This window comes from Lithobates pipiens, unplaced genomic scaffold, assembly GCF_037356315.1.
Source record: "Lithobates pipiens isolate NorthernLeopardFrog02 unplaced genomic scaffold, aLitPip1_a1.2 Scaffold_28, whole genome shotgun sequence".
In the NCBI taxonomy this organism is placed as follows: Eukaryota; Metazoa; Chordata; class Amphibia; order Anura; family Ranidae; genus Lithobates; species Lithobates pipiens.
Genome location: NW_027507789.1, coordinates 3771422 through 3795488, shown reverse-complemented (window position 1 = coordinate 3795488; position 24067 = coordinate 3771422). Strand labels below are relative to the sequence as shown.

Here is a 24067-nt window from a genome sequence, read left to right as displayed (position 1 = left end):
TAAACATCAGGGGCAATCAAAGGGTTAACAGTGTGCGTAGAAAATGTCTGTGTACTGTGGGGGAGGTTATTTTACTGGGGGAAGAGATGGAATGTGTTCCCTGCTTTGCAGGAACTCATATTCCATCCCTTCCCACCTGTCAGAACGGGGATCTGCCTTGTTTACACAGAACTAGGGGGCTGCCTTGTTTACACAGAACTGGGGGGCTGCCTTGTTTACACAGAACTGGGGGGCTGCCTTGTTTACACAGAACTGGGGGGCTGCCTTGTTTACACAGAACTGGGGGGCTGCCTTGTTTACACAGAACTGGGGGGCTGCCTTGTTTACACAGAACTGGGGGGCTGCCTTGTTTACACAGAACTGGGGGGCTGCCTTGTTTACACAGAACTGGGGGGCTGCCTTGTTTACACAGAACTGGGGGGCTGCCTTGTTTACACAGAACTGGGGGGCTGCCTTGTTTACACAGAACTGGGGGTCTGCCTTGTTTACACAGAACTGGGGGTCTGCCTTGTTTACACAGGTGCCACCCTGTAGCAGTAAAACCGCTACAGGGCGGTCCTGAACTGGGTAATTTGCAGGGATTTCCTTCCTCTTCCTGTTTGGGCTATGGCACAATGGGACACAGATCGCTATGCAATGGGACACAGATAGATTATATATATATATATATATAAACAATTTTTTTTAGCTATCTATCAAAAATAAAAAATCTGACAGGGGTTATAACGCTCCCTTATTCGATCCAAAATGGGGGAAAAAAAAAAAAAAAGTTTATCCTATAGTTCTACTTTAAGATCTGATGTTCTTTTAGATCCACTTTAGAGACCTGACGCTGGAGCCGGTGGAGGACGTCTTCCTGACTGAGCTGAAGGTGGAGATCCAGGACTGCGCCTTCACTAAATGTAAGTGAGGTCACACTGCGGCAAAGGCGATGAGGTCGCTGATACTTTTACAAAAAGGTCGTTTCTGGTTTTGCCAACTACTTTGGTTCACACATGATAGATTTATCTACTTTGTGACTATAAGAATTCAGCCACGGGGTCCCTCGTATTCCCGTCCTCACACACACAAAGGGGGAGATTTACTAAAACGGAAGCACTCAGAATCTGGTGCAGCTCTCTGCATGGCAGCCAATCAGCTTCTTCTGAATAAAAGCTTTGACAATAACCGCACATTCACACTTGTGCGACTTCTCATGCAACTTTGGACATCAAGTAGCGATGGGCTCGGCCGCGATCGGATTGAACCAGCCAGAAAGCCTTCACTGCACACCGCCAATCATAGGCAGTGAGGCGTTTCCCGACCAGCAGCTGCACATACACACGCTGCCTATGATTGGCGGTGTGCAGTGTGGCGGGTCCGATCCGAACACCCTCGAGCCCATAGACGATGACAAGTCGCACCCCACGTTTTCCAATGATAACCGTGTGTATATATGTGCAGCTAAAAGTCGAAGTGACTTCAAAGTAGTTCATGCACTACTTTGGTCCAACTTTCAGGCAACTTGAGGGCCTTACACCGCGTATACACGACTGGACTTTCCGGCAGAAAATGTCCAACGGAATTCCGATCGTGTGTGGGATAATCCGATCGTTTTCTTCAAAAAAATTCTGACAGACCTAGAAATAGAACATGTTTCAAATCTTTCCGACGGACTCGATTCCTATCGGGAAAACCGTTCGTCTGTGTGCAAATATGAAGCAAGGGCAGCTATTGGCTATTGAACGTCCATTTCCAGTCGTACGTCATCACGTTCAAAACTAACGGACTTCGGTGCGTTCGCGTGCAGGCAAGTCCGTTCGGTCGGAACTCCGTTCGGGAAGACCATCGGACCTTTTCTGCCGGAAAGACCGGGCGTGTGTACGCGGCATTATACAATAATGTTAACTAGAGATGCCCCCGAAATTTCAGCGGCCAAATCATAATCGGCCGAAAATGGTGTTATCGGCATTTTGCTGATAGGAGAAAAGGGTGCCAATAATGGCCCCCGAAAACACGCAGGAGTTTGCCGCGCTCTTATTACAATTTGACTGCGTTTATGGTGCGTTTTTCATGTGACTCAAAAAAAAAAACTGCATCGAAAACGTTAAACGGATGCCTTATTGATGCATTCTGGCTGCATTTTCAATGCATTTTAAATGGGGAGGTGCGTTTTTTTTTTGTTTTTTAACTGGCCAAAAAAATGCAGCAAGCAGGTATTTTTAACACCACAATGGAAACGAATGGACCAGTGTGAAGATATAGATAGAATTTAAAGGGATGCATTTTTCCTGAGCTTTTCTTTTGCTAAAAGGTGGCAATAAAGGCCGATAATTAATTCATATAAAATTAAATACATTAAAAAGTTGAATATATATATATTTTTTTATTATTATTATTTATTTTTATTTTTTTTGACTTTCTAATAAATTTAACTGCATCAAATAGAAATTTTGGTGCCAAAATCGAAAATGACAGTTTAAAAAAAATAAAAAAATAAATTATTATATGTAATGTTAATATAAATATATATATATATATATTATTTTTTATTTTTTTTAAACTGTCATTTTCGATTTTGGCACCATGATTTCTATTTGATGCACCTCTAATGTTTGCCCTCAAAAGTTGCATGGAAGTCGTACCTGAATGTTTTAGATCCGGCATTGCAGAGGGACAACAAGTAGCATCCAAAACGCACACCCATCCAAAGTTGTACTCCAGACTTTGGAGTCCTACAAGTGTGAATGGAGCCTAAAACCTAGTAGCCGATTGGTTCCCACGCAGAGCTGCACCAGATTCTTTGTGCTCCAGTTTTAAAAAAAAAAATCTCCCAAAGTGTCCAAGTTGTCATTCTAATAAAAATGTTCTTTGTTTAGTGAACACGATAACCAGAAAGAAGACGGTGGTGGATTTTCGTGGCGCCGGGATCCAGGTTCACTATAAAAAGGTACATCTCATAGAAAGCTCATTGAAAGGAAACGATAAAGTGTTTGGTCACGTTTGATTGTTTTTGTAAATGAATGGTTTATACCCAATTATAGAATGTATTTCTAGACAAATTTATTGGGGGGTGGGGGAGAGGAGGAGTAGGGAAGATTTAGAACACCGTACGGTTTTGTTAAGTAGAATTTGGGAGATGGTTTCCCTTCACTTCCGGTCCCCATAGGAAGAGCTCCCCTCTCTTCCCGCCCCGCTAGGAAGAGCTCCCCTCTCTTCCCGTCCTCATTGGAAGAGCTCCCCTCTCTTCCCGCCCCCCTAGGAAGAACTCCCCTCTCTTCCCGCCCCCCTAGGAAGAACTCCCCTTTCTTCCCGCCCCCCTAGGAAGAGCTCCCCTCTCTTCCCACCCCCCCCTAGGAAGAGCTCCCCTCTCTTTCTGTCCCCATTGGAAGAACTCCCCTCTCTTCCTGTCCCCATTGGAAGAACTCCCCTCTCTTCCTGTCCCCATTGGAAGAACTCCCCTCTCTTCCTGTCCCCATTGGAAGAACTCCCCTCTCTTCCTGTCCCCATTGGAAGAACTCCCCTCTCTTCCTGTCCCAATTGGAAGAACTCCCCTCTCTTCCTGTCCCCATTGGAAGAACTCCCCTCTCTTCCTGTCCCCATTGGAAGAACTCCCCTCTCTTCCTGTCCCCATTGGAAGAACTCCCCTCTCTTCCTGTCCCCATTGGAAGAACTCCCCTCTCTTCCTGTCCCCATTGGAAGAACTCCCCTCTCTTCCTGTCCCCATTGGAAGAACTCTCCCCTTTCTTCCCGCTACCCAAGGAAGAACTCCCCTCTCTTCCCGCCACCCTAGGAAGAACTCCCCTCTCTTCCCGCCCCCTAGGAAGAACTCCCCTCTCTTCCCTGCCCCCCTAGGAGGATCTGCCCTCTCTTCCCGTCCCCATTGGAGGATCTGCCCTCTCTTCCCGTCCCCATTGGAGGATCTGCCCTCTCTTCCCGTCCCCATTGGAGGATCTGCCCTCTCTTCCCGTCCCCATTGGAGGAACTGCCCTCTCTTCCCGTCCCCATTGGAGGAACTGCCCTCTCTTCCCGTCCCCATTGGAGGAACTGCCCTCTCTTCCCGTCCCCATTGGAGGAACTGCCCTCTCTTCCCGTCCCCATTGGAGGAACTGCCCTCTCTTCCCGTCCCCATTGGAGGAACTGCCCTCTCTTCCCGTCCCCATTGGAGGAACTGCCCTCTCTTCCCGTCCCCATTGGAGGAACTGCCCTCTCTTCCTGTCCCCATTGGAGGAACCAAAAAAAAAAAAAAAAAACTGGAAACTGATTGATTTCTATGCAGAGCTGCTCCAGGGGGTGTGTTTTCCTCATGAACCGGGCCCCTGGAGTCCTGCTAGGGCCCCATAGCAGGGAGATGACCATCGTATCCAACCTAATGACAGATCTGTGTATGTGCTGCTTCTATTGGTTTTCCTTTAAAAACGTAACGCTTTTGTTGCAGGCTTTGGCCAGTAACAGGGGGAAGGATTCTTCCTTGGTGCTCAGAAGTGCTGGAGCCATCATCAAAGCCATACCCAATAAAGACACTGAAGGTGAGACTTCCACACACCGAGACCATACAGACCACGTCCATCAGTCCCCCGAGGAGCTTACACTCTAATTCCCCACCACAGTTATACAGACACAGCAGGGAAAATGTGCTGGAAGACATTAGAGATGTAAACCCTCACTGGGGGACGTTCAGCCCTCACACACATTGGCTGTGCAGCCCCAGGACATTCGATAATCATAGAGATCCCGGCATTCGATAATCATATAGATCCCGGCATTAGATAATCATATAGATCCCGGCATTAGATAATCATATAGATCCCGGCATTAGATAATCAATAGATCCCGGCATTCGATAATCATATAGATCCCGGCATTCGATAATCATATAGATCCCGGCATTCGATAATCATATAGATCCCGGCATTAGATAATCATATAGATCCCGGCATTAGATAATCATATAGATCCCGGCATTAGATAATCATATAGATCCCGGCATTCGATAATCATATAGATCCCGGCATTAGATAATCATATAGATCCCGGCATTCGATAATCATATAGATCCCGGCATTAGATAATCATATAGATCCCGGCATTAGATAATCATATAGATCCCGGCATTAGATAATCATATAGATCCCGGCATTAGATAATCATATAGATCCCGGCATTCCATAATCATATAGATCCCGGCATTAGATAATCATATAGATCCCGGCATTAGATAATCATATAGATCCCGGCATTAGATAATCATATAGATCCCGGCATTAGATAATCATATAGATCCCGGCATTAGATAATCATATAGATCCCGGCATTAGATAATCAATAGATCCTGGCATGTTTTGCAGGCGGAGTTAGGGTTGCCACCTTTTCTTTAAGACAAACCCGAACACTTTAGCGCTGCATGGCAATTTTTTTTTTTTTTAAGTATAAACTATACATATATTTTGCTATTAAATTACATTTCTAATCATATGAAGGTAATGAGTCCGCAGAGCTCCCCTCTTACTCCAGAGTCCGCAGAGCTCCCCTCTTACACCAGAGTCCGCAGAGCTCCCCTCTTACACCAGAGTCCGCAGAGCTCCCCTCTTACTCCAGAGTCCGCAGAGCTCCCCTCTTACTCCAGAGTCCGCAGAGCTCCCCTCTTACTCCAGAGTCCGCAGAGCTCCCCTCTTACTCCAGAGTCCGCAGAGCTCCCCTCTTACACCAGAGTCCGCAGAGCTCCCCTCTTACACCAGAGTCCGCAGAGCTCCCCTCTTACACCAGAGTCCGCAGAGCTCCCCTCTTACACCAGAGTCCGCAGAGCTCCCCTCTTACACCAGAGTCCGCAGAGCTCCCCTCTTACTCCAGAGTCCGCAGAGCTCCCCTCTTACTCCAGAGTCCGCAGAGCTCCCCTCTTACTCCAGAGTCCGCAGAGCTCCCCTCTTACACCAGAGTCCGCAGAGCTCCCCTCTTACACCAGAGTCCGCAGAGCTCCCCCTTAACATCAGAGTCTGCAGGAGAGATTAGGCTGCCCAGGACTCCCCTACTCATTGACTGACTCATTGGCTCCTACTGCTATCAGTCAGTCAGCCAATAAGGAGAGAAAGTGGGCAGGGCCGGGCCACAGCTCTATGTGTCTGAATGGACACACAGAGCTGTGGCTCGGCTTGGGTGCCCCCATAGCAAGCCGTTTGCTGAGGGGGCACTCTACAGGAGGGAGGGGCCAGGAGCACCAGCCAGGAACTCGAGAAGAGGAGGATCAGGGGCCGCTCTCTGCAAAACCCTTACACAGAGCAGGTAAGTAGAACATGATTTTTATTTTTTAACAAAACACGAGACTTTACAATCACTTAGGGGTCAGTTCACACCACAAAAACGCACTCCAAATCCGTACTCGGTGCATTTCTGCATGCGCGTTTTTGGCACGTTCCAGTGCATTTTTTATGTGTTCCATTGCGTTTTGGATGCATTTTCAGATGCCTGCCATTATTTTTCAGTTTATTTTTTTTTTTTTTCACAGTACTGGGGTCTGGTGCATTTTTCACATTTGATGCATTTTACTGCGCAGTGCAGGAAAAATGCAGCATGTTCTACTTTTTTTTTTTCTGGAACGCCCTGGTGTGAACTATACCATTGGGAAGCATATAACCTACTATCCATAAGTTTATGATGCAGAAAAAAAATAAAATAAACACTGGACTGCATGTGGTATGAACCAGCCCTTAGAGTTTGTTCACACCACAGAAACGTCCTCCAAATCCGTGCGATGCGAGTCTCTGCGCGTTTATTATAATGCACTTCCAAATGCTAATTTTACTGTTTTATTTAATTTTTTTTTTCACTGTACTGGGGTCCCGTGGGTTTTTAATGCGTCTAGGTGCGTTCTGGTGCATTTTTTATGCGTTTTATCGTGTTCCAGTACAGTTGTGTAGAAAAAAAATGCAGCATGTTCTACTTTTTTTTCTGGAACTGGAACACACTGGAAGTGCAAGCACTGGTGCCATAGAAAACCATGTGACCTACTTTCTATGCATTTTGAACGCAGAAAGAAAAAAATAAAAAAAATAAAAAAGCACTGGAATGCATGTGGTGTGAACTAGCCATTAAACCCAAAAGCAAACATTTATTATATTGCAGCTTACCAATTCTTAGATGTGATGGCTGCATTCGTTTTCCCTTTTTAGGCTTTTTCTTTCCTTTTATTTTCACCTGGTGATCCAGCCATCGAGTCAGTTTTTTCAACAGAACAAGCCCTCCTGCAAATGTAGTAGAGTGTTTTAGGCAAACCATTTACCACTGGCAAGGGAGCTTACAATGATCAGCTTTGATTTGTTGATGTAAAACCTTTATCCCAAAAGGGAAAAAAAAACAAAAAACTGTTTGCTGATTATAAAGTGTGAGGTGGAGTTCAGTTTCAATTTGCTAGTGTATCTAAATCTGCTAGTCCATCTAACACTCCCCTCCCCCCAGACTGACAATGCTGCCCCCTGGGGCGCTCTAATACAGTGAGGTGTGTTACTGACCAGATCACCAGTCTAAAAAAGAAAACTACTGCAGCCGCTACATCTAATAAATGGTGATCTGTAATATATTACATTTTGGGTTTAGTACCACTTTACATTTTCTAGGAGTTGGGCTTAAAAAAGACAGAATAGAACTTGTGAGATGAAATGGACCTTGCTGAAGCTCAGGATAGGCGATTGTGGTGATTGGGGACATACCTTGTCCATGTTGGCGGCAACTCAACCCAGAGCCCCAACCCCCAACCCAGAGCCCCACAACAAGCTGATAATGCCTCTCTTTCTTGCAGCTCTGGTTTGTCTGAACATCTGCACCGACGAGCCAACGAAATCCTCCTCTGGACGGTCAGGTTTGGTAAGTACGACTCCAAGATACAGTTGTGTCCTTCTGACCTTCTCTCTATCATAATACAGAAAGTATGTGATTTAAAGCTGAACTCCGGGGGAAGCCTGTGCAGAGAGCAGAGCTATGGGAGGGGCCTGGAAAAACTCCACCTACTACAGGCTGCCTGTAGAAAACTGCAGAAGGGGGCGGGGACAAGACCAGTCACCCTGCACAAGGAGAAAGAGCACTAATGTGGGCGGGGCCTAGAAAACTTCACCCACTACAGGCTGCCTGCAGAAAACTACAGGAGGGGGCGGAGACAAGACCAGTCACCCTGCACAAGGAGAGAGAGAGCAGAGCTGTGGGAGGGGCCAAGCAGGCTCCACCCACTACAGGCTGCCTGCAGAAAAACTACAGGAGGGGCGGGGACAAGACCAGTCACCCTGCACAAGGAGAGAGAGCAGAGCTGTGGGAGGGGCCTAGAAAACTCCACCCACTACAGGCTGCCTGCAGAAAACTACAGGAGGGGGCGGAGACAAGACCAGTCACCCTGCACAAGGAGAGAGAGCAGAGCTGTGGGAGGGGCCCAGCAGGCTCCACCCACTACAGGCTGCCTGCAGAAAACTACACGAGGGGGCGGGGACAAGAACAGTCACCCTGCACAAGGAGAGAGAACAGAGCTGTGGGAGGGGCCAACCAGGCTCCACCCACTACAGGCTGCCTGCAGAAAAACTACAGGAGGGGGCGGGGACAAGACCAGTCACCCTGCACAAGGAGAGAGAGCAGAGCTGTGGGAGGGGCCTAGAAAACTCCACCCACTACAGGCTGCCTGCAGAAAACTACAGGAGGGGGCAGAGACAAGACCAGTCACCCTGCACAAGGAGAGAGAGCAGAGCTGTGGGAGGGGCCCAGCAGGCTCCACCCACTACAGGCTGCCTGCAGAAAACTACACGAGGGGGCGGGGACAAGAACAGTCCCCCTGCACAAGGAGAGAGAGCAGAGCTGTGGGAGGGGCCAAGCAGGCTCCACCCACTACAGGCTGCCTGCAGAAAACTACAGGAGGGGGCGGAGACAAGACCAGTCACCCTGCACAAGGAGAGAGAGCAGAGCTGTGGGAGGGGCCAAGCAGGCTCCACCCACTACAGGCTGCCTGCAGAAAAACTACAGGAGGGGGCGGGGACAAGACCAGTCACCCTGCACAAGGAGAGAGAGCAGAGCTGTGGGAGGGGCCTAGAAAACTCCACCCACTACAGGCTGCCTGCAGAAAACTACAGGAGGGGCAGAGACAAGACCAGTCACCCTGCACAAGGAGAGAGAGCAGAGCTGTGGGAGGGGCCTAGAAAACTCCACCCACTACAGGCTGCCTGCAGAAAACTACAGGAGGGGGCGGAGACAACACCAGTCACCCTGCACAAAGAGAGAAAGCAGGGGGCGGGGCGGAGTCCTGCTGTCTGTGTCAATGGACGCAGCAGCAGGACTCAGGAGCACGCTCCCACACGGGTGACCCCAAGGGGGAAAAAAAATATAATAATCGGCTCTCCGTGGGGGCACCCGATGAAGAGGAGGAGCCAGGAGCGCCGCCAGGGCACTCCAGAAAAGAAGGATGTGGGCTGCTCTGTGCAAAACCCTTGTACAGAGCAGGTAAGTATAACATGTTTGTTATTTAAAAAAATAAATAAAACACACCAACCTTTACAATAGGGAAAAACCAGGTGAAAAAGAATACAAATTAGTCTAAAATAACTACAGCCCAGCCAAAAACCACATTGAGATAGTAGCTCCAGTTTAGGACGGGGGGGGGGGGGCTACACTAGACTGAGGGTTCTGCGGGTCATTTATGAACAATAACCAAAATCAGTCACGCTGGTCGTGTCGTTTACCAATCCTAAAACTTTGGTTGTAAGAAGAATTAAATATTCAGATTTGGAGCAGCGTGAGGCCAATTCCTCTGAATGTGATGGTTGGTGATGTCATCCAGCTGGGGGGTGGGGGTCACAATGTCACGGTTCTCTCTTGCAGGGTAACAGCGAGGGGCTGAAGGTGTCCAGCGTACAGATGAGGAGCCTGGAGCTGAGAACTCTGAGCCTTCAGATGGACAAGGACAGCCGAAGGACTTACACCAACGTCTCCAGGTGAAAAGTTGCCTCCTCGTATCCGTCTACTGCGATTTAAACATGGGCCAAAAATTTGCCATGGCATGTGCATGACCCTCCTGGCTGCCTTGTTAGGCTTTTGGTGGGTGGGTGGTCCATAAAAATGCAGGCTTTTTTTTTTTTTTTTTGGTGGGTGGGTGGTGATGAGGCCTTTGTCAGCAAGAACACTATAATAAGCCTAGAGGGACGGGCTGGTGAGTTTTAAATAAGGGGTCTACTGTGAATGGGGCCAATCCCGGGGTTAGGGCGCACATGCCAAAACTGGTTCCCCAACAATTGTCAACAGAGTCAGGGAAAGCGCAGGGAGCAAATGCTGGCAGAAGCTAGGCTAGCAACCCTATTGCCCGGTAACCAGGATGCAAGCTGGCAAGAGAAGGAGGGCGGCGGTGTCCTTTTGCTCAGCAAATGGGATGCAAGCTGGCGTGGGGAGCAGAAACACAGCGCCCCATTGCCTGCCAACCAGAATACAATGGAAGTAGACAGCGGTTATGATCTGGAGTCAAGCTCAAAGACCAGTAGGATATGTATACAAGAAGGTCACTCTGAAGGAGGACGTTGGCTCTCCTGAGGTGTGCAGACTAAGTACTAACCGGTATTCACCAGAGCTTCTGATGGTGAAGATGGGCTTTGCTGTGAGTTAGTACCAGGTCGTGGTCCTCAGGATCACCCCACCAGGGGGTGAGCAAGGTGGGGTCCAGCGGCAGATAAAGCAGGTAATAAAGCATAAGCGTAGTCAGTAACCAAGCCAAAGGTTGGTAACAAGTGGTTGTAGGTTGGGACCAAGCAAAAGCGTAATCGAGGAACAAGCCAAAAGGTTGTGTCAGGTTACCTTGAGGCGAGGTGACAGATGCACACCGTAGGGATCAGGAGTGTAGCGCAAGGTTGTGGACCCTACGGCTGACTGCTGCGGACGGGAGACAGGTCTCACCGGGGTTAGAGCGTAAGATTCATTGGGGCGCGGAGTCTAAGAGACAGCAGGTGTTCACCAGTGCCTCGAGTGGTGAGGATGGACTTGGCTGCAACTGGCTCCAGGTCGCGACCCCCAGGGTCCCCCAGCTCACACCCACAGTAGGCAACAGGAGGATAGGGATGGTGAGGTACAAAGCCAAGGTCGGGGCCACAAGCAGACAGGAATAGTCAGGGACATGCCAAAAAGGTCAGGATCACAGGCAAACAGGGATAGTCAAAGACACGCCAAAGTCAGTAACAGAACAACAGAAGAGCACATGGCAGGTAACAGGAAGCTAACACACAAAAGAATACACAATGGTTGATCAGCAGGGATGGCCTGCAGTGCACAGGTTAATATAGAGTTCTCTGATAGGAGCTAGGGTGGAGTCATGCCAGAGGATGGATTACAAAAGCAGTCAGGTGAGGGTCGGCTGGTCTCTAGAGGTGAACACATGGGTAATGAGCGGCAACAGGGGTGACAAGAGCGAGATATTAGCTGGAGAGAGCACAATAATCTGGCAAACAGGAAGTGCAAAGGCATGGCCTAAGGCCGGGTTCACACCGCTGCGATGCGGGAACGCCGCGAATCCGCGGCGTTTTCCCGCATCGCATTACTCCCGCCGGCAGTTCACACTGCCCTATGCGAACGGCTGGGAGTGTCAATGATATGTTAATGACACCCCCAGATCCGTCCGCATATCGCAGTGCGATCTGCCGACTCGCACAGGAATCGGATCGCATGGTGTGAACCCCCATGCGATCCGATTCTGTTGCGGACCAAAAAAAGGGTCCCGTGCGAGTTTGCTGCGGGAGCGATGCGAATTCAGCCATACTATCTGTATACTATCTGTATGGCTGAACTCGCATCGCTACGGAGATCGGATGTGATTTGCGGTGCGAATCACATCCGAATCTCCCCCCGCAGCAGTGTGAACCCAGCCTAAAAGAGGGAGTTTGTGGGAGGAGCAAAGGCTTCAAGGTTCAAGAGAAAAAAGTCATAAGGCAAAGGTTGTCTAAGCAATCAGACAGGGAGCTGTCCAGCATCTCCGGTAGCTTAGCAAGAAAAGGAGGTCCCAGGTTCAGATTCAGGTCCTGACATTGATCTTCAAAATGTATTTTCTCAAAATAACTGCCCTGAAAATATATATATTTTTTTTTCCCCCCCAGCTTTGAGGTCACCCCCTGCCAGGAGCCTGGATACAGCTTACAGAAGATGAGGACATCACGCGGCCAGGGGGACGGGAAGGAAGTTGGCGGTCTGAGCCAATATATGACAAAATCTCTGCTGCTCCCAATAAATACATTTGCAGGCATTATCCAGTGATGTCAGGAGGACCACGGCTGACCACCAAACCAACGGACCACCGATGACTCCATCTACAGTACACCATCTCTTGGTTCACGAATTAAGCTGCACAGAAATATTGACTCTTTCCTCTTGAAGAGATATTTTGATTGTAGACAGAGTCAAGCATTATTCGCTGTCTACGTATAACTTTGGAGGACCTCAATGGCGAGTTCTGCTTTACATCCATTTCCACCCCCCCCCCCCCCCCCACATTGAGGTGTTCCTCTACTGCATCATGCCTGCTATGAATTAAATAAGGAATGCAGCTGAGATAGCAAGACCTCCTGGTGTGCAGATCCGGGAACTCGGCAGAGAGATACAAGAATCCGTCAAGTCGGTATAATCTCCGGCATCTACCAAAAGCTCGAAATATCCGAGACTCTCTAAACTGACAGCACACTGGTGTGTGTGAGGAGCGGTGCCAACCAGATCACGTCTGTACTAAATATACACACTGGAGCCAAACTCACACCGAGTACATTTGAGCTTTACACACCTGTACTGGCTATACTCCAAAGTATTCAAATGCTGACAATCTTTATTGATCCGGGCAAAACAAAAAGAGTCTGAGGCTTCCTCCGCTGATTCTTTACGTTGTCCAGATCAACGATCAGTCCCAAGTCTGTGGGTTGAATACATCATTGGAGGTCCCAGGCGGGAACAGGAGAAATAGTGCCCCATCCTTGGCGTCAGTGGGAGGAATAGTGCCCCATCCTTGGCGTCAGTGGGAGGAATAGTGCCCCATCCTTGGCGTCAGTGGGAGGAATAGTGCCCCATCCTTGGCGTCAGTGGGAGGAATAGTGCCCCATCCTTGGCGTCAGTGGGAGGAATAGTGCCCCATCCTTGGCGTCAGTGGGAGGAATAGTGCCCCATCATTGGTGTCAGTGGGAGGAATAGTGTACCATCACTGGTGTCAGTAGGAGGAATAGTGCCCCATCATTGGTATCAGTGGCAGGAATAGTGTCCCATCATTGGTGTCAGTGGGAGGAATAGTGTCCCATTGTTGTCAGTGGCAGGAATGGTGCCCCATCATTGGTGTCAGTGGGAGGAATAGTGCCCCATCATTGGTGTCAGTGGGAGGAATAGTGTCCCATTGTTGTCAGTGGCAGGAATGGTGCCCCATCATTGGTGTCAGTGGGAGGAATGGTGCCCCATCATTGGTGTCAGTGGGAGGAATGGTGCCCCATCATTGGTGTCAGTGGGAGGAATGGTGCCCCATCATTGGTGTCAGTGGGAGGAATGGTGCCCCATCATTGGTGTCAGTGGGAGGAATGGTGCCCCATCATTGGTGTCAGTGGGAGGAACAGTGCCCCTTTGTTGGTGTCAGTGGGAGGAATATGTCTTGCATCAGTGGAAGGAAAAGTGCTCTACGGGTCAGATAAAGACAGACAAGCAAAGGGCTGCATCTGGCCCCTGGGCCGCAGTTTGGAGACCCGTGATCCGGATCAATGATTAGGCCCAAGTTTGTGGGTGAAATGCGTCGGTGAAGGAGGGATGACACAGGCACAGTCTCTCTGTTCGCTTTGCCCTGGTCAGTGAGGTGGTCCCAGGTGGGTAATATTTACTTTTGTCCATATAAATAAAGATTGTCAGTGTTTGAATTTTTGAGTTGTAGCCATCTTCCTTCTTCCTCGGACTCGTGGAGTGTGTGGGAGGAGCCTCTGCCGGCGTCCAGCACCAGGCTTGGGATCGGCACATTCCACCGTGCCTGGCCGACGCTCAGTCCGATAACCGCCTCCGTCTTCTGTACAAACATTACCGATTATCTGTGGCGAGAACAAAACACCCGCCGATTGTTACACCAGATTATATCTTCTATTTATTTATTGTAAGAATTGCTGTAAAAATAAAACTTTGAGATCTTCATGAATTGTTTGTTGTTGGAGCCGCAACAATGTAGACCAGGGCAAGTTAAAGCGGAGCTCCACCCAAAAATGGAACTGATGGGGACCCCCTCCCATGTCAGTTTTGTGGGGGGGGGGGGGAGCGGCTATCTCCTTTTTAGAGGCACCCACTTCCTCTCCTGGCGCTGGAAGTTCACCTCTGCCCCCCCCTCCCCCCCCTGCAAACTTCTGGGACAAGTCACAGGACCCAGAAGATTGCCCGTCCATTCACATCGCGACTCACGCATGCGCAGTGCGTTCCCGCACAGCCCAGTGCCCACAGTTAGAATGCCGGGGCCGCAGAGGATGAGGAGGGGCGGGGCATCGTTTGCCCGCTATCCCTGGACTGTGGTGAGTGTCTGATTATTAAAAAGTCTTTGAAATGGGTGGAACTTCCGCTTTAAAAAGGGTTTCTAAATCCGAAAACAAAAAATGTCACAATTTGCAGCTCGGCGCTCCTTACATGTGATGGCCGCATTCCTTTTCCGTTTTCAGGCTAAGCACATCTTCCAGCACAGAACAAAACGTACCCATCATTTTGTTTTAAAGGCTCGATCGCGCGGGTTCACAATACGCCACTTCTTTCTTGCCTGTAAACGCACCTCGGTGTTACCCTGGTTAGTCCGCACACACAGAGGCAGATCAGACGAGGGGCGTTTACAGGAGGGGGGAATAAAAACAAAAAACACACCTCCAGCGACCTGAGTGCCGGTTCACACTACCGCGACTTGGGACGCGACTTGTCAGACCGCAAGTCGCCCCAAGTCGCTTGACAATAGTAATTCCATTAAAATGAATGAGAGCCGTCTTAATGACCGCTACTCAAGTCGGAGCGACTTCAAAAAAGGTTCCTGTACTACTTCAAGGCGACTTATAGGCGACTTGTACCCATACATTTCAATACAAGTCGCCTACAAGTCGGATCGCTGTCTGTAACCAAGCGACTTAACAGGAAGAAGAACACAATGGCATCCCTCCCCCTTCCCATACACTGATCACTTCCTGTGTGAAGTGTGGGTAGGTGAAGTGAAGAAGAAAAGAAGTGATTGTGATTGTGAGAAGATTGAAGAACATGTCATCCCGAGGCCGCAGAGAAGTGCAGCACAGGGAGCCAGTAGATAATGAATCCCTCATCAGACATGTGAGGCAGCGACCCTGCATATATAACAAGCAAGATCCCGACTACAAGGATCAATCCAAGAGGGATAGTGCTTGGTTAGAAATATGTAGACTGACTTTCGAAGATTGGGAAACAATGCTGCCGACCGATCGTAGTGACAAATGTAAGTTTAACCTTTTTATTAAATTCATGGTGTTATTACTTGCCACGTCACCTGCCACGTCACCTGCCACGTCACTTGCCACGTCACCTGCCACGTCACCTGCCACGTCACTTGCCACGTCACTTGCCACGTCACCTGCCACGTCACCTGCCACGTCACCTGCCACGTCACTTGCCACGTCACCTGCCACGTCACCTGCCACGTCACTTGCCACGTCACTTGCCACGTCACCTGCCACGTCACCTGCCACGTCACCTGCCACGTCACCTGCCACGTCACTTGCCACGTCACCTGCCACGTCACTTGCCACGTCACTTGCCACGTCACCTGCCACGTCACCTGCCACGTCACCTGCCACGTCACTTGCCACGTCACCTGCCACGTCACTTGCCACGTCACCTGCCACGTCACCTGCCACGTCACTTGCCACGTCACTTGCCACGTCACTTGCCACGTCACCTGCCACGTCACCTGCCACGTCACCTGCCACGTCACCTGCCACGTCACTTGCCACGTCACCTGCCACGTCACCTGCCACGTCACTTGCCACGTCACTTGCCACGTCACCTGCCACGTCACTTGCCACGTCACCTGCCACGTCACCTGCCACGTCACTTGCCACGTCACCTGCCACGTCACTTGCCACGTCACCTGCCACGTCACCTGCCACGTCACTTGCCACGTCACCTGCCACGTCACTTGCCACGTCACTTGCCACGTCACCTGCCACGTCACTTGCCACGTCACCTGCCACGTCACTTGCCACGTCACCTGCCACGTCACCTGCCACGTCACTTGCCACGTCACCTGCCACGTCACCTGCCACGTCACTTGCCACGTCACCTGCCACGTCACCTGCCACGTCACTTGCCACGTCACCTGCCACGTCACCTGCCACGTTACCTGTCACGTCACCTGCCACGTCACTTTTGTGTATTCTTTCACTGATGCTAACTGCTAGTGTTAATAAATGTTAATAATGAATGATCGTGAATGAATGATTCTTTTATTATTACATTATAGAAAAAAAAATAACCAACATATCATTTTTATTACATGAAATAAAGATGACATAGCAGGAAAACATTATAACCGTAATAACACATTAGCAAATTCTAGATGCAAAGCAGTGAGCAATGTAGTTAGGAAATGGCATCCAATTGCCATTCTAAGTCACCGGCCGGTGAAATAAAGTATGATGCAAACTTTTCACGAACAGTGGCACCATCGCAGGATCCCCTTGCAGCAGTCATATGTGCACTTTCCAAGTCATGCATAAGGGAATCCTCAAAACGGTACCCGTCACGTACCCGTACAAAATTGTGCAGCACGCAAGCTGCTTTGACAGCAGTAATTGCATTTTCAATGTTTAATGCGATAGGCGTATGTAACAAACGCCATTTATTGGCAAGAATTCCAAACGTGCACTCAACCATCCTAAAGACTTTCTTGCGGGTTGTCAGATTTCTATTGGAGTAAGGCCTCATTAGGTGTTGCGACAATGCAAAAGCCTCATCTGCGACAAACACATAGGGTATTGGGGGTTCAGTTGTGCCAGGAAGAGGACAGTTCTCAGGAATATCTAGCTGATTAGATCGTAGCCTTTCACCAAATGAGGAATTTGCAAAAATACGCGAATCGCAGCTACTTCCGTAGGATCCTATATCGATATAGGTGAAGCAGTAGTTTGCATCGACAACAGCAAGAAGTACAAAAGAACAATATTTTTTGTAATTGTAGAACATACTTCCACTACCAACAGGCTTAACGACACGCACATGCTTCCCATCTATAGCTCCAAGGCAATTTGGGAAATTGCACCGACGCCAAAATATTTCTGCTATATCACGCCAATTATCTTGTGTAGGCCGTTTCATAACCATGCTGTTAAGCACATCCCATATGACTTGGCAGGTGTCACGGATAATGTAGCTGATCGTTGATCTGCCCAACATGAACTCATAATGTAGACTAACTAGGGAATGACCGGTTGCCAGGTATCTGAAAGACAAAAGACATAAACCATTTTATGTTCCTATTTATGTTTTGCAGTATCAATCTTACAAATCCGTTGGAAGGGTTTGCGTGACTGTTTTTCGCGCTACGTACGCAAATTGAATGAGGCCAGGAGTGGATCTGGAGGAAAGCGTATTGTCCCCTATGTTCACGCAGATGAACTAGAGTTTCTGCGGCCTTTCCTGGAGCTGAGAGAGTAAGATAAAATCTTACATAGTTGTAAAGTGATACTATACAATTCAAATAAGAAGGGGGTAACTGTTCTTTTATATGTTTATTGCAGAACACAATCAAGTTGGCCAGTTGCTGGTGAACGGCAGGATGCAGCACAGGAGGAGGCAGCTTCTCAAGAAGTGGAAGGCTCGTTGCCCATTTCCCTGGATGATCCTTTGCTGCTGGAACAACAGCAAAGTGAAGAAGCGGACCGCAACCAGGGAGAGGCTTCCACTAGTCAGCAGCCGGCTCAGCCTCTCCGACTCCGGCAACAACGAAGTCGACCAGCAAGGGGCAGTAACTCACAAAACCTAGAACGATTTTCGGAACTGGTTGATCGGATGAACCAGAAATTGGACGAGCTGCATTCGGAAGACCATAGTTTTGGAATCATGGTCGCCGAAATGCTAAAAAGAGTACCGCCGGAGAGGAAAAATGATGTAAAAAAATCAGTGATGGATCTCATAGAAGCGAGCATTACAAATGATCCTATTCAATCCGCTTCCATGTTTGGACCACCACCACCATCCGGACCCTACTACACGTACTCAACCCCTCCACCACCCAGAACCCATCCCTACTATCCCCCTCACTTCCGTCCCTACTCCAATGAGTATGGACATGCCCTTAATCCTGCCCATCCACCTATACCCTATCCCTCTCCATCCCCACTGACATCAGCAACTTCAGCTAATGTTACACCAATGCCTTCCACCAGCTCCTCACCATATGAGCCAGTGTACCAAAACCTGTGAGATTTTAAAATTAAACATATGTTCTGTTTTGTTGTTATTTGGTTATATATTGTTCTAATTATTAAAGTTTTTTTCAAAAAAAAAGGATGTTGGTGTGATAAATTTTGCAATATTTCTTCAACAATATTTTTATTTGGAAGAATTACGTACCTAGGTGGATGCAACATCGCAGCAATGATGCAACTGTCCACTGCTGTTTCTTCACACAGAACTGAGTCAACATACATCGTCTATGTCTCTGTTCTGTCCTCTCCCCAAGATGGGAGGTGCTGTCTCTCAGCTGCTCTGATCCCCCACGCTCAATGTGGAGGGGTGGATAGCAGCTTGCTGAGAGGCTGCCACTGTCATCAGTCCAGCCAGCTGCTGGCGAATGAAGGATGATGCGCTGTCTCAACTAATCTTCGTGATATCTGCAGAAAGTGGACTTCTGTTCACTCTGCACTGAAAAGGGGCACAGGATTGCAAAATAATTGCACTCATATGACCCGTAGGAGAAGCCAAGACAAATGAGCTCAGGCTAGATTGTTGCACATATAATAACAATGTGATAATGGTAATGTGCATCAAAAAAATAGATAGTTTACCTGAGCGTAATAATCAATCTTTCAGTAGGTGAGAGGCTCCTCCTATATGAGGTGTTCTGTCGCTCCAGATGGTTGCAAACTAGACGAAGCAATTCATCAAAACTGTAAAATGGATAAAAAATGTAATTTGATATATTCTACATGAGAAATATCTGACATTTGTAGCTACACTATTACCGATGTAATAACATATGCAAATCTGATGCCTCTAGGACCCCTTTCACACTGGGCTGGTGCGGCCGTCGGCGGTAAAAGGCTGCTATTTTTAGCTGCGTTTTACCGTCGTTTTAGCGGTGGTCTGGGGGCACTTGCGGGGTGGTTTTAACACCCACTAGCGCCCGAAAAAGGGTAGTGCCGATGCAGAGGCGCTTTGCCAGCGGTTGTGCGGCCCTGTCCCATTGATTTTGATGGGTAGGAGTGGTTAGGAGTGGTGAATACACCGCTCCTTCACTGCTCCAAAGATGCGGCTAGCAGGACTTTTTTCACCTTCCAGCCAGCCAGCGCACCGCTTTAATGTGATACATGCAAGCTTGCCGATCACCCCAGTTGATGTTTAGCATAGGTAGATGACAAACAATTCTGCTGAATATCAATCTTCGCCATTTTATTCTCTACGTTAAATGCTACAAAATATATCTTTCAAAAAATAAAAAATAAATGGGACAAAATAGTCTATTAGCATATGTACTTGCCTTGCAATTGACATCCGGGTATAGTTGTAAAACTTGTCCTCAAAAACACGCAAATTTTCATAGATGGCCCAAAATTGGCCTCTACTGTCTCTACTTGCAATAATTGGATGGATCCAGTAGCGGCGTCGTCTTCTCATCCTCATCCTTCGCTTCCTCTCTTCCTCCTCTTCCATTAACACTGCCACACCAGCAGTTACTACAGCTCTCATCAAATAAGGCAATGACAACATTGTGGTGACAGGACAAGACACACGACAGGAAGCAGGAAGAAGCGACAGGAAACAACAATGATGTCACAAGAGCTGAGTAGCGCTGATTGGCCATAGGCAAAGTCGCCTGTGCTTGAGGCGACTTGTAAATCGCGCTAAGTCGCGTCGAAGTCGCGCTAAGTCGCGTCGAAGTCGCGTCGAAGTCGCGTCGAAAGTCGCGTCGAAGTCGCGTCGAAGTCGCGTCGAAGTCGCGTCGAAGTCGCGTCGATAAGTCGCGCGCAAGTCGTGTCGCGGTAGTGTGAACCGGCACTGAGGGGAGGAGCCAATGAGCAGAAAAATCACAGCATGCACCTAAACGCTTGTGTGTTCATTCATTCCAATGGGCAGAATACATGAATGTTCTGGTCAACGGAATCCATTAACACTCAAAAGCTTCATCCGCCTTAATTCACCTAAACGCATCCAAACGCACGTGACCCGAAAGTATCTCTATTCCCACCGCACGTCACTGGAGACAGCTCTAGGAGAAGCGAGGACTGCAGCAACAACCAGCCGGGACCCCAAACATCACAGATCGTCACTTACCTCCCAATCTTTACTGAAGAGCGATCACTTTGCAGAAGATGCACCCAAGCTTCACATAACATTCACCCAAGCTCCACCCAACATACCCCAAAGATTCACCAAAAATGCAACACTCACCCAAGATTCACACAACATTCACCATTCACAAAACACCTACCCAAGATTGAACACTCACCAGATTCACATGACATTCACCCAAGAATGAACACTCACCCAAGATTCATGCAACATTCACCAAACAAATCACCTTATTCACCCAAGATTCACACAGCATTCACTCACAGTCAACATTCCCCAAAGATTCACACAACATTCACCAAAAATTCACCCAACATTCCCCTGAGATTCACACAACATTCTCCCAAAATTCACACAACATCCACCCAAGAATTAACACTTTTTTGTGAATGATGTATGAATCATACAACATTCACAAAACTTAAAAAAAAAAAAATGTATATGTATGTATATATACACACACCTCATTTACCCAAAGAGTCAACATTCACCAAAAATTCACCCAAGCCTCAAAATTCACCCAAGATTTGCCCAATATTCCCCTGAAATTCACACAACATCCACCCAAGATTCCCCCTGATTGACACAACATTCACCCAAGAATGAACACACCCAAGATTTGTCCAACATTCACCCAACACCTACCCAAGATTCAATACTCACAAAATTCACCCATGATTCACATGACATTCACCCAAGAATGAACACTCACCAAAGATTCATACATTTACCAAACAAATCACCTCATTCACCCAACAGTCAACATTCCCCAAAGATTCACACATTCACCAAAAATTCACCCAAAATTTGCCCAACATTTCCCCCCCCCCTGAGATTCACACAACATCCACTCAAGAATGACACTCACCCAAGATCCCCCCCCCCCCCCCCCCGATTCACACAACATTCACCCAAGATTCACACAGCATTCACCCAACAAAAAGAGAGCAAAGTTGTGGGAGGGACCCAGCAAACTCCACCTACTACATGCTGCCTGCAAAATACAGGAGGGGGCGGAGACAAGACCGGTCACCCTGCACAACGTTAGAGATCAGCGGTGGGCGGTCTTTATTACAGGACGTCTCACATGGGATCACTGCACAGATCTGGGGAAATACACAAATCACACGGAGATTCCAGGAGACACACGATGATGAGGGGTGGATTTAGGGATTTCAGAGCTCACTATCCAATAATAAACATTACAGATCTTCAAAGGAAAACAATGATAAATGTTTTTTTCTGAGTATTTCCCGTCACCTTCAAAGATCAATAATTGTGGAGTTCTGGAAAGATCTTCATTTCACAGATCAGCCCTGCGATCCCTTGTAAAGGCCGAACCCCCCACAGGTGCCAAAATAGAAGCCAGTATGCATTTACCGCCCCCCACCAGTCCTAGCAGATGTGCCCCTTCACCCTGAAATTATCCTCTGTCATATATACATTCATCTGTGCCTACATCACCAATGGGTGGCAAGAAACGTGCCAAACTTCTAGAGCCTTGTTCACATGAACGGCAGCCAGACGGGACGCCATAGATAAATCTCCGCTCCTTCTGGAGACCATTCATCTCCATTATAGAGAATCCTGAGACAGAGATGCCCGGCTGGGCCAATCGGTAGACGGGAATTATTTTGGAGATTTTCGGATGAGGAAATGTTCTTCCTCTGGTCACCATCCCCCCACAAACTGAAATCACCCGATTTACACAATTAAAAGTCACATGACTTTGCCCCATTATGTCATAAGATTACCTTGGCCGGTATGGTGGTTCTGTAGACTCCTCCTCATGCCCGGTCTCGGGATTCCAGCTTTCAGGACGACTGGCAGCAGAGGTGAACTCGCCATCTTCCCAGTCACCCTCACGGAGGGTCGAAGAATCCATTATCTTCCTTTTTTACACCATGTCCTTAATAATCTGCCATCTCCTTATTATTGGACTCCCAGAGCCATCGGGCTTCATTCTTCACCACGGTCCAACACTGGTTCAAAACAAGCCAAGAATGCCATCAAAATGATTGGAAAATCAGCCAACACCTTCCCATACAGTCACACCAAACCAGGCAACACCCTCCCATACAGTCACACCAAACCACCCAACACCGTCCCATACAGTCACACCAAACCACCCAACACCGTCCCATACAGTCACACCAAACCAGGTAACACCTTCCCATATACAGTCACACCAAACCATCCAACACCTTCCCATATACAGTCACACCAAACCATCCAACACCTTCCCATATACAGTCACACCAAACCATCCAACACCTTCCCATATACAGTCACACCAAACCATCCAACACCTTCCCATATACAGTCACACCAAACCATCCAACACCTTCCCATATACAGTCACACCAAACCATCCAACACCTTCCCATACAGTCACACCAAACCACGCAACACCCTCCCATACAGTCACACCAAACCAGCCAACACCGTCCCATACAGTCACACCAAACCACCCAACACCGTCCCATACAGTCACACCAAACCAGCCAACACCCTCCCATACAGTCACACCAAACCAGCCAACACCCTCCCATACAGTCACACCAAACCAGCCAACACCTTCCCATACAGTCACACCAAACCACCCAACACCTTTCCATACAGTCACACCAAACTAGGCAACACCTTTCCATACAGTCACACCAAACCAGGCAACACCCTCCCATACAGTCACACCAAACCAGCCAACACCTTCCAATACAGTCACACCAAACCAGCCAACACCTTCCCATACAGTCACACCAAACCACCCAACACCTTTCCATACAGTCACACCAAACTAGGCAACACCTTTCCATACAGTCACACCAAACCACCCAACACCTTTCCATACAGTAACACCAAACTAGGCAACACCTTTCCATACAGTCACACCAAACCAGCCAACACCGTCCCATACAGTCACACCAAACCAGGCAACACCCACCCATACAGTCACACCAAACCAGCCAACACCTTCCAATACAGTCACACCAAACCAGCCAACACCTTCCAATACAGTCACACCAAACCACCCAACACCTTCCCATACAGTCACACCAAACCACCCAACACCCTCCCATACAGTCACACCAAACCATCCAACACTTTCCCATACGGTCACACCAAACCAGGCAACACCGTCCCATACAGTCACACCAAACCACCCAACACCCTCCCATACAGTCACACCAAACCACCCAACACCCTCCCATACAGTCACACCAAACCATCCAACACTTTCCCATACGGTCACACCAAACCAGGCAACACCGTCCCATACAGTCACACCAAACCACCCAACACCCTCCCATACAGTCACACCAAACCACCCAACACCCTCCCATACAGTCACACCAAACCATCCAACACTTTCCCATACGGTCACACCAAACCAGGCAACACCGTCCCATACAGTCACACCAAACCACCCAACACCCTCCCATACAGTCACACCAAACCACCCAACACCCTCCCATACAGTCACACCAAACCATCCAACACTTTCCCATACAGTCACACCAAACCAGGCAACACCTTCCCATACAGTCACACCAAACCAGGCAACACCTTC

At 48.5% G+C, this 24067-nt stretch overlaps 1 protein-coding gene across 2 annotated transcripts in view; it reads left to right on the top strand.

Annotated features, from left to right (window-relative positions):
* Positions 1-14124, top strand: part of PIK3R6 (phosphoinositide-3-kinase regulatory subunit 6) — a 51640-nt gene extending 37516 nt beyond the window's left edge. For both annotated transcript variants that reach the window (XM_077458586.1, XM_077458587.1), the window contains 6 exons: positions 812-902; positions 2859-2929; positions 4418-4508; positions 7772-7836; positions 9826-9938; positions 12078-14124. In XM_077458586.1, coding sequence (XP_077314712.1) covers positions 812-902; positions 2859-2929; positions 4418-4508; positions 7772-7836; positions 9826-9938; positions 12078-12234 — 588 coding nt within the window. In that variant the 3' untranslated portion in view covers positions 12235-14124. The remainder of the gene's footprint in view (positions 1-811; positions 903-2858; positions 2930-4417; positions 4509-7771; positions 7837-9825; positions 9939-12077) is intronic.
* Positions 14125-24067: the final 9943 nt, after the last annotated feature.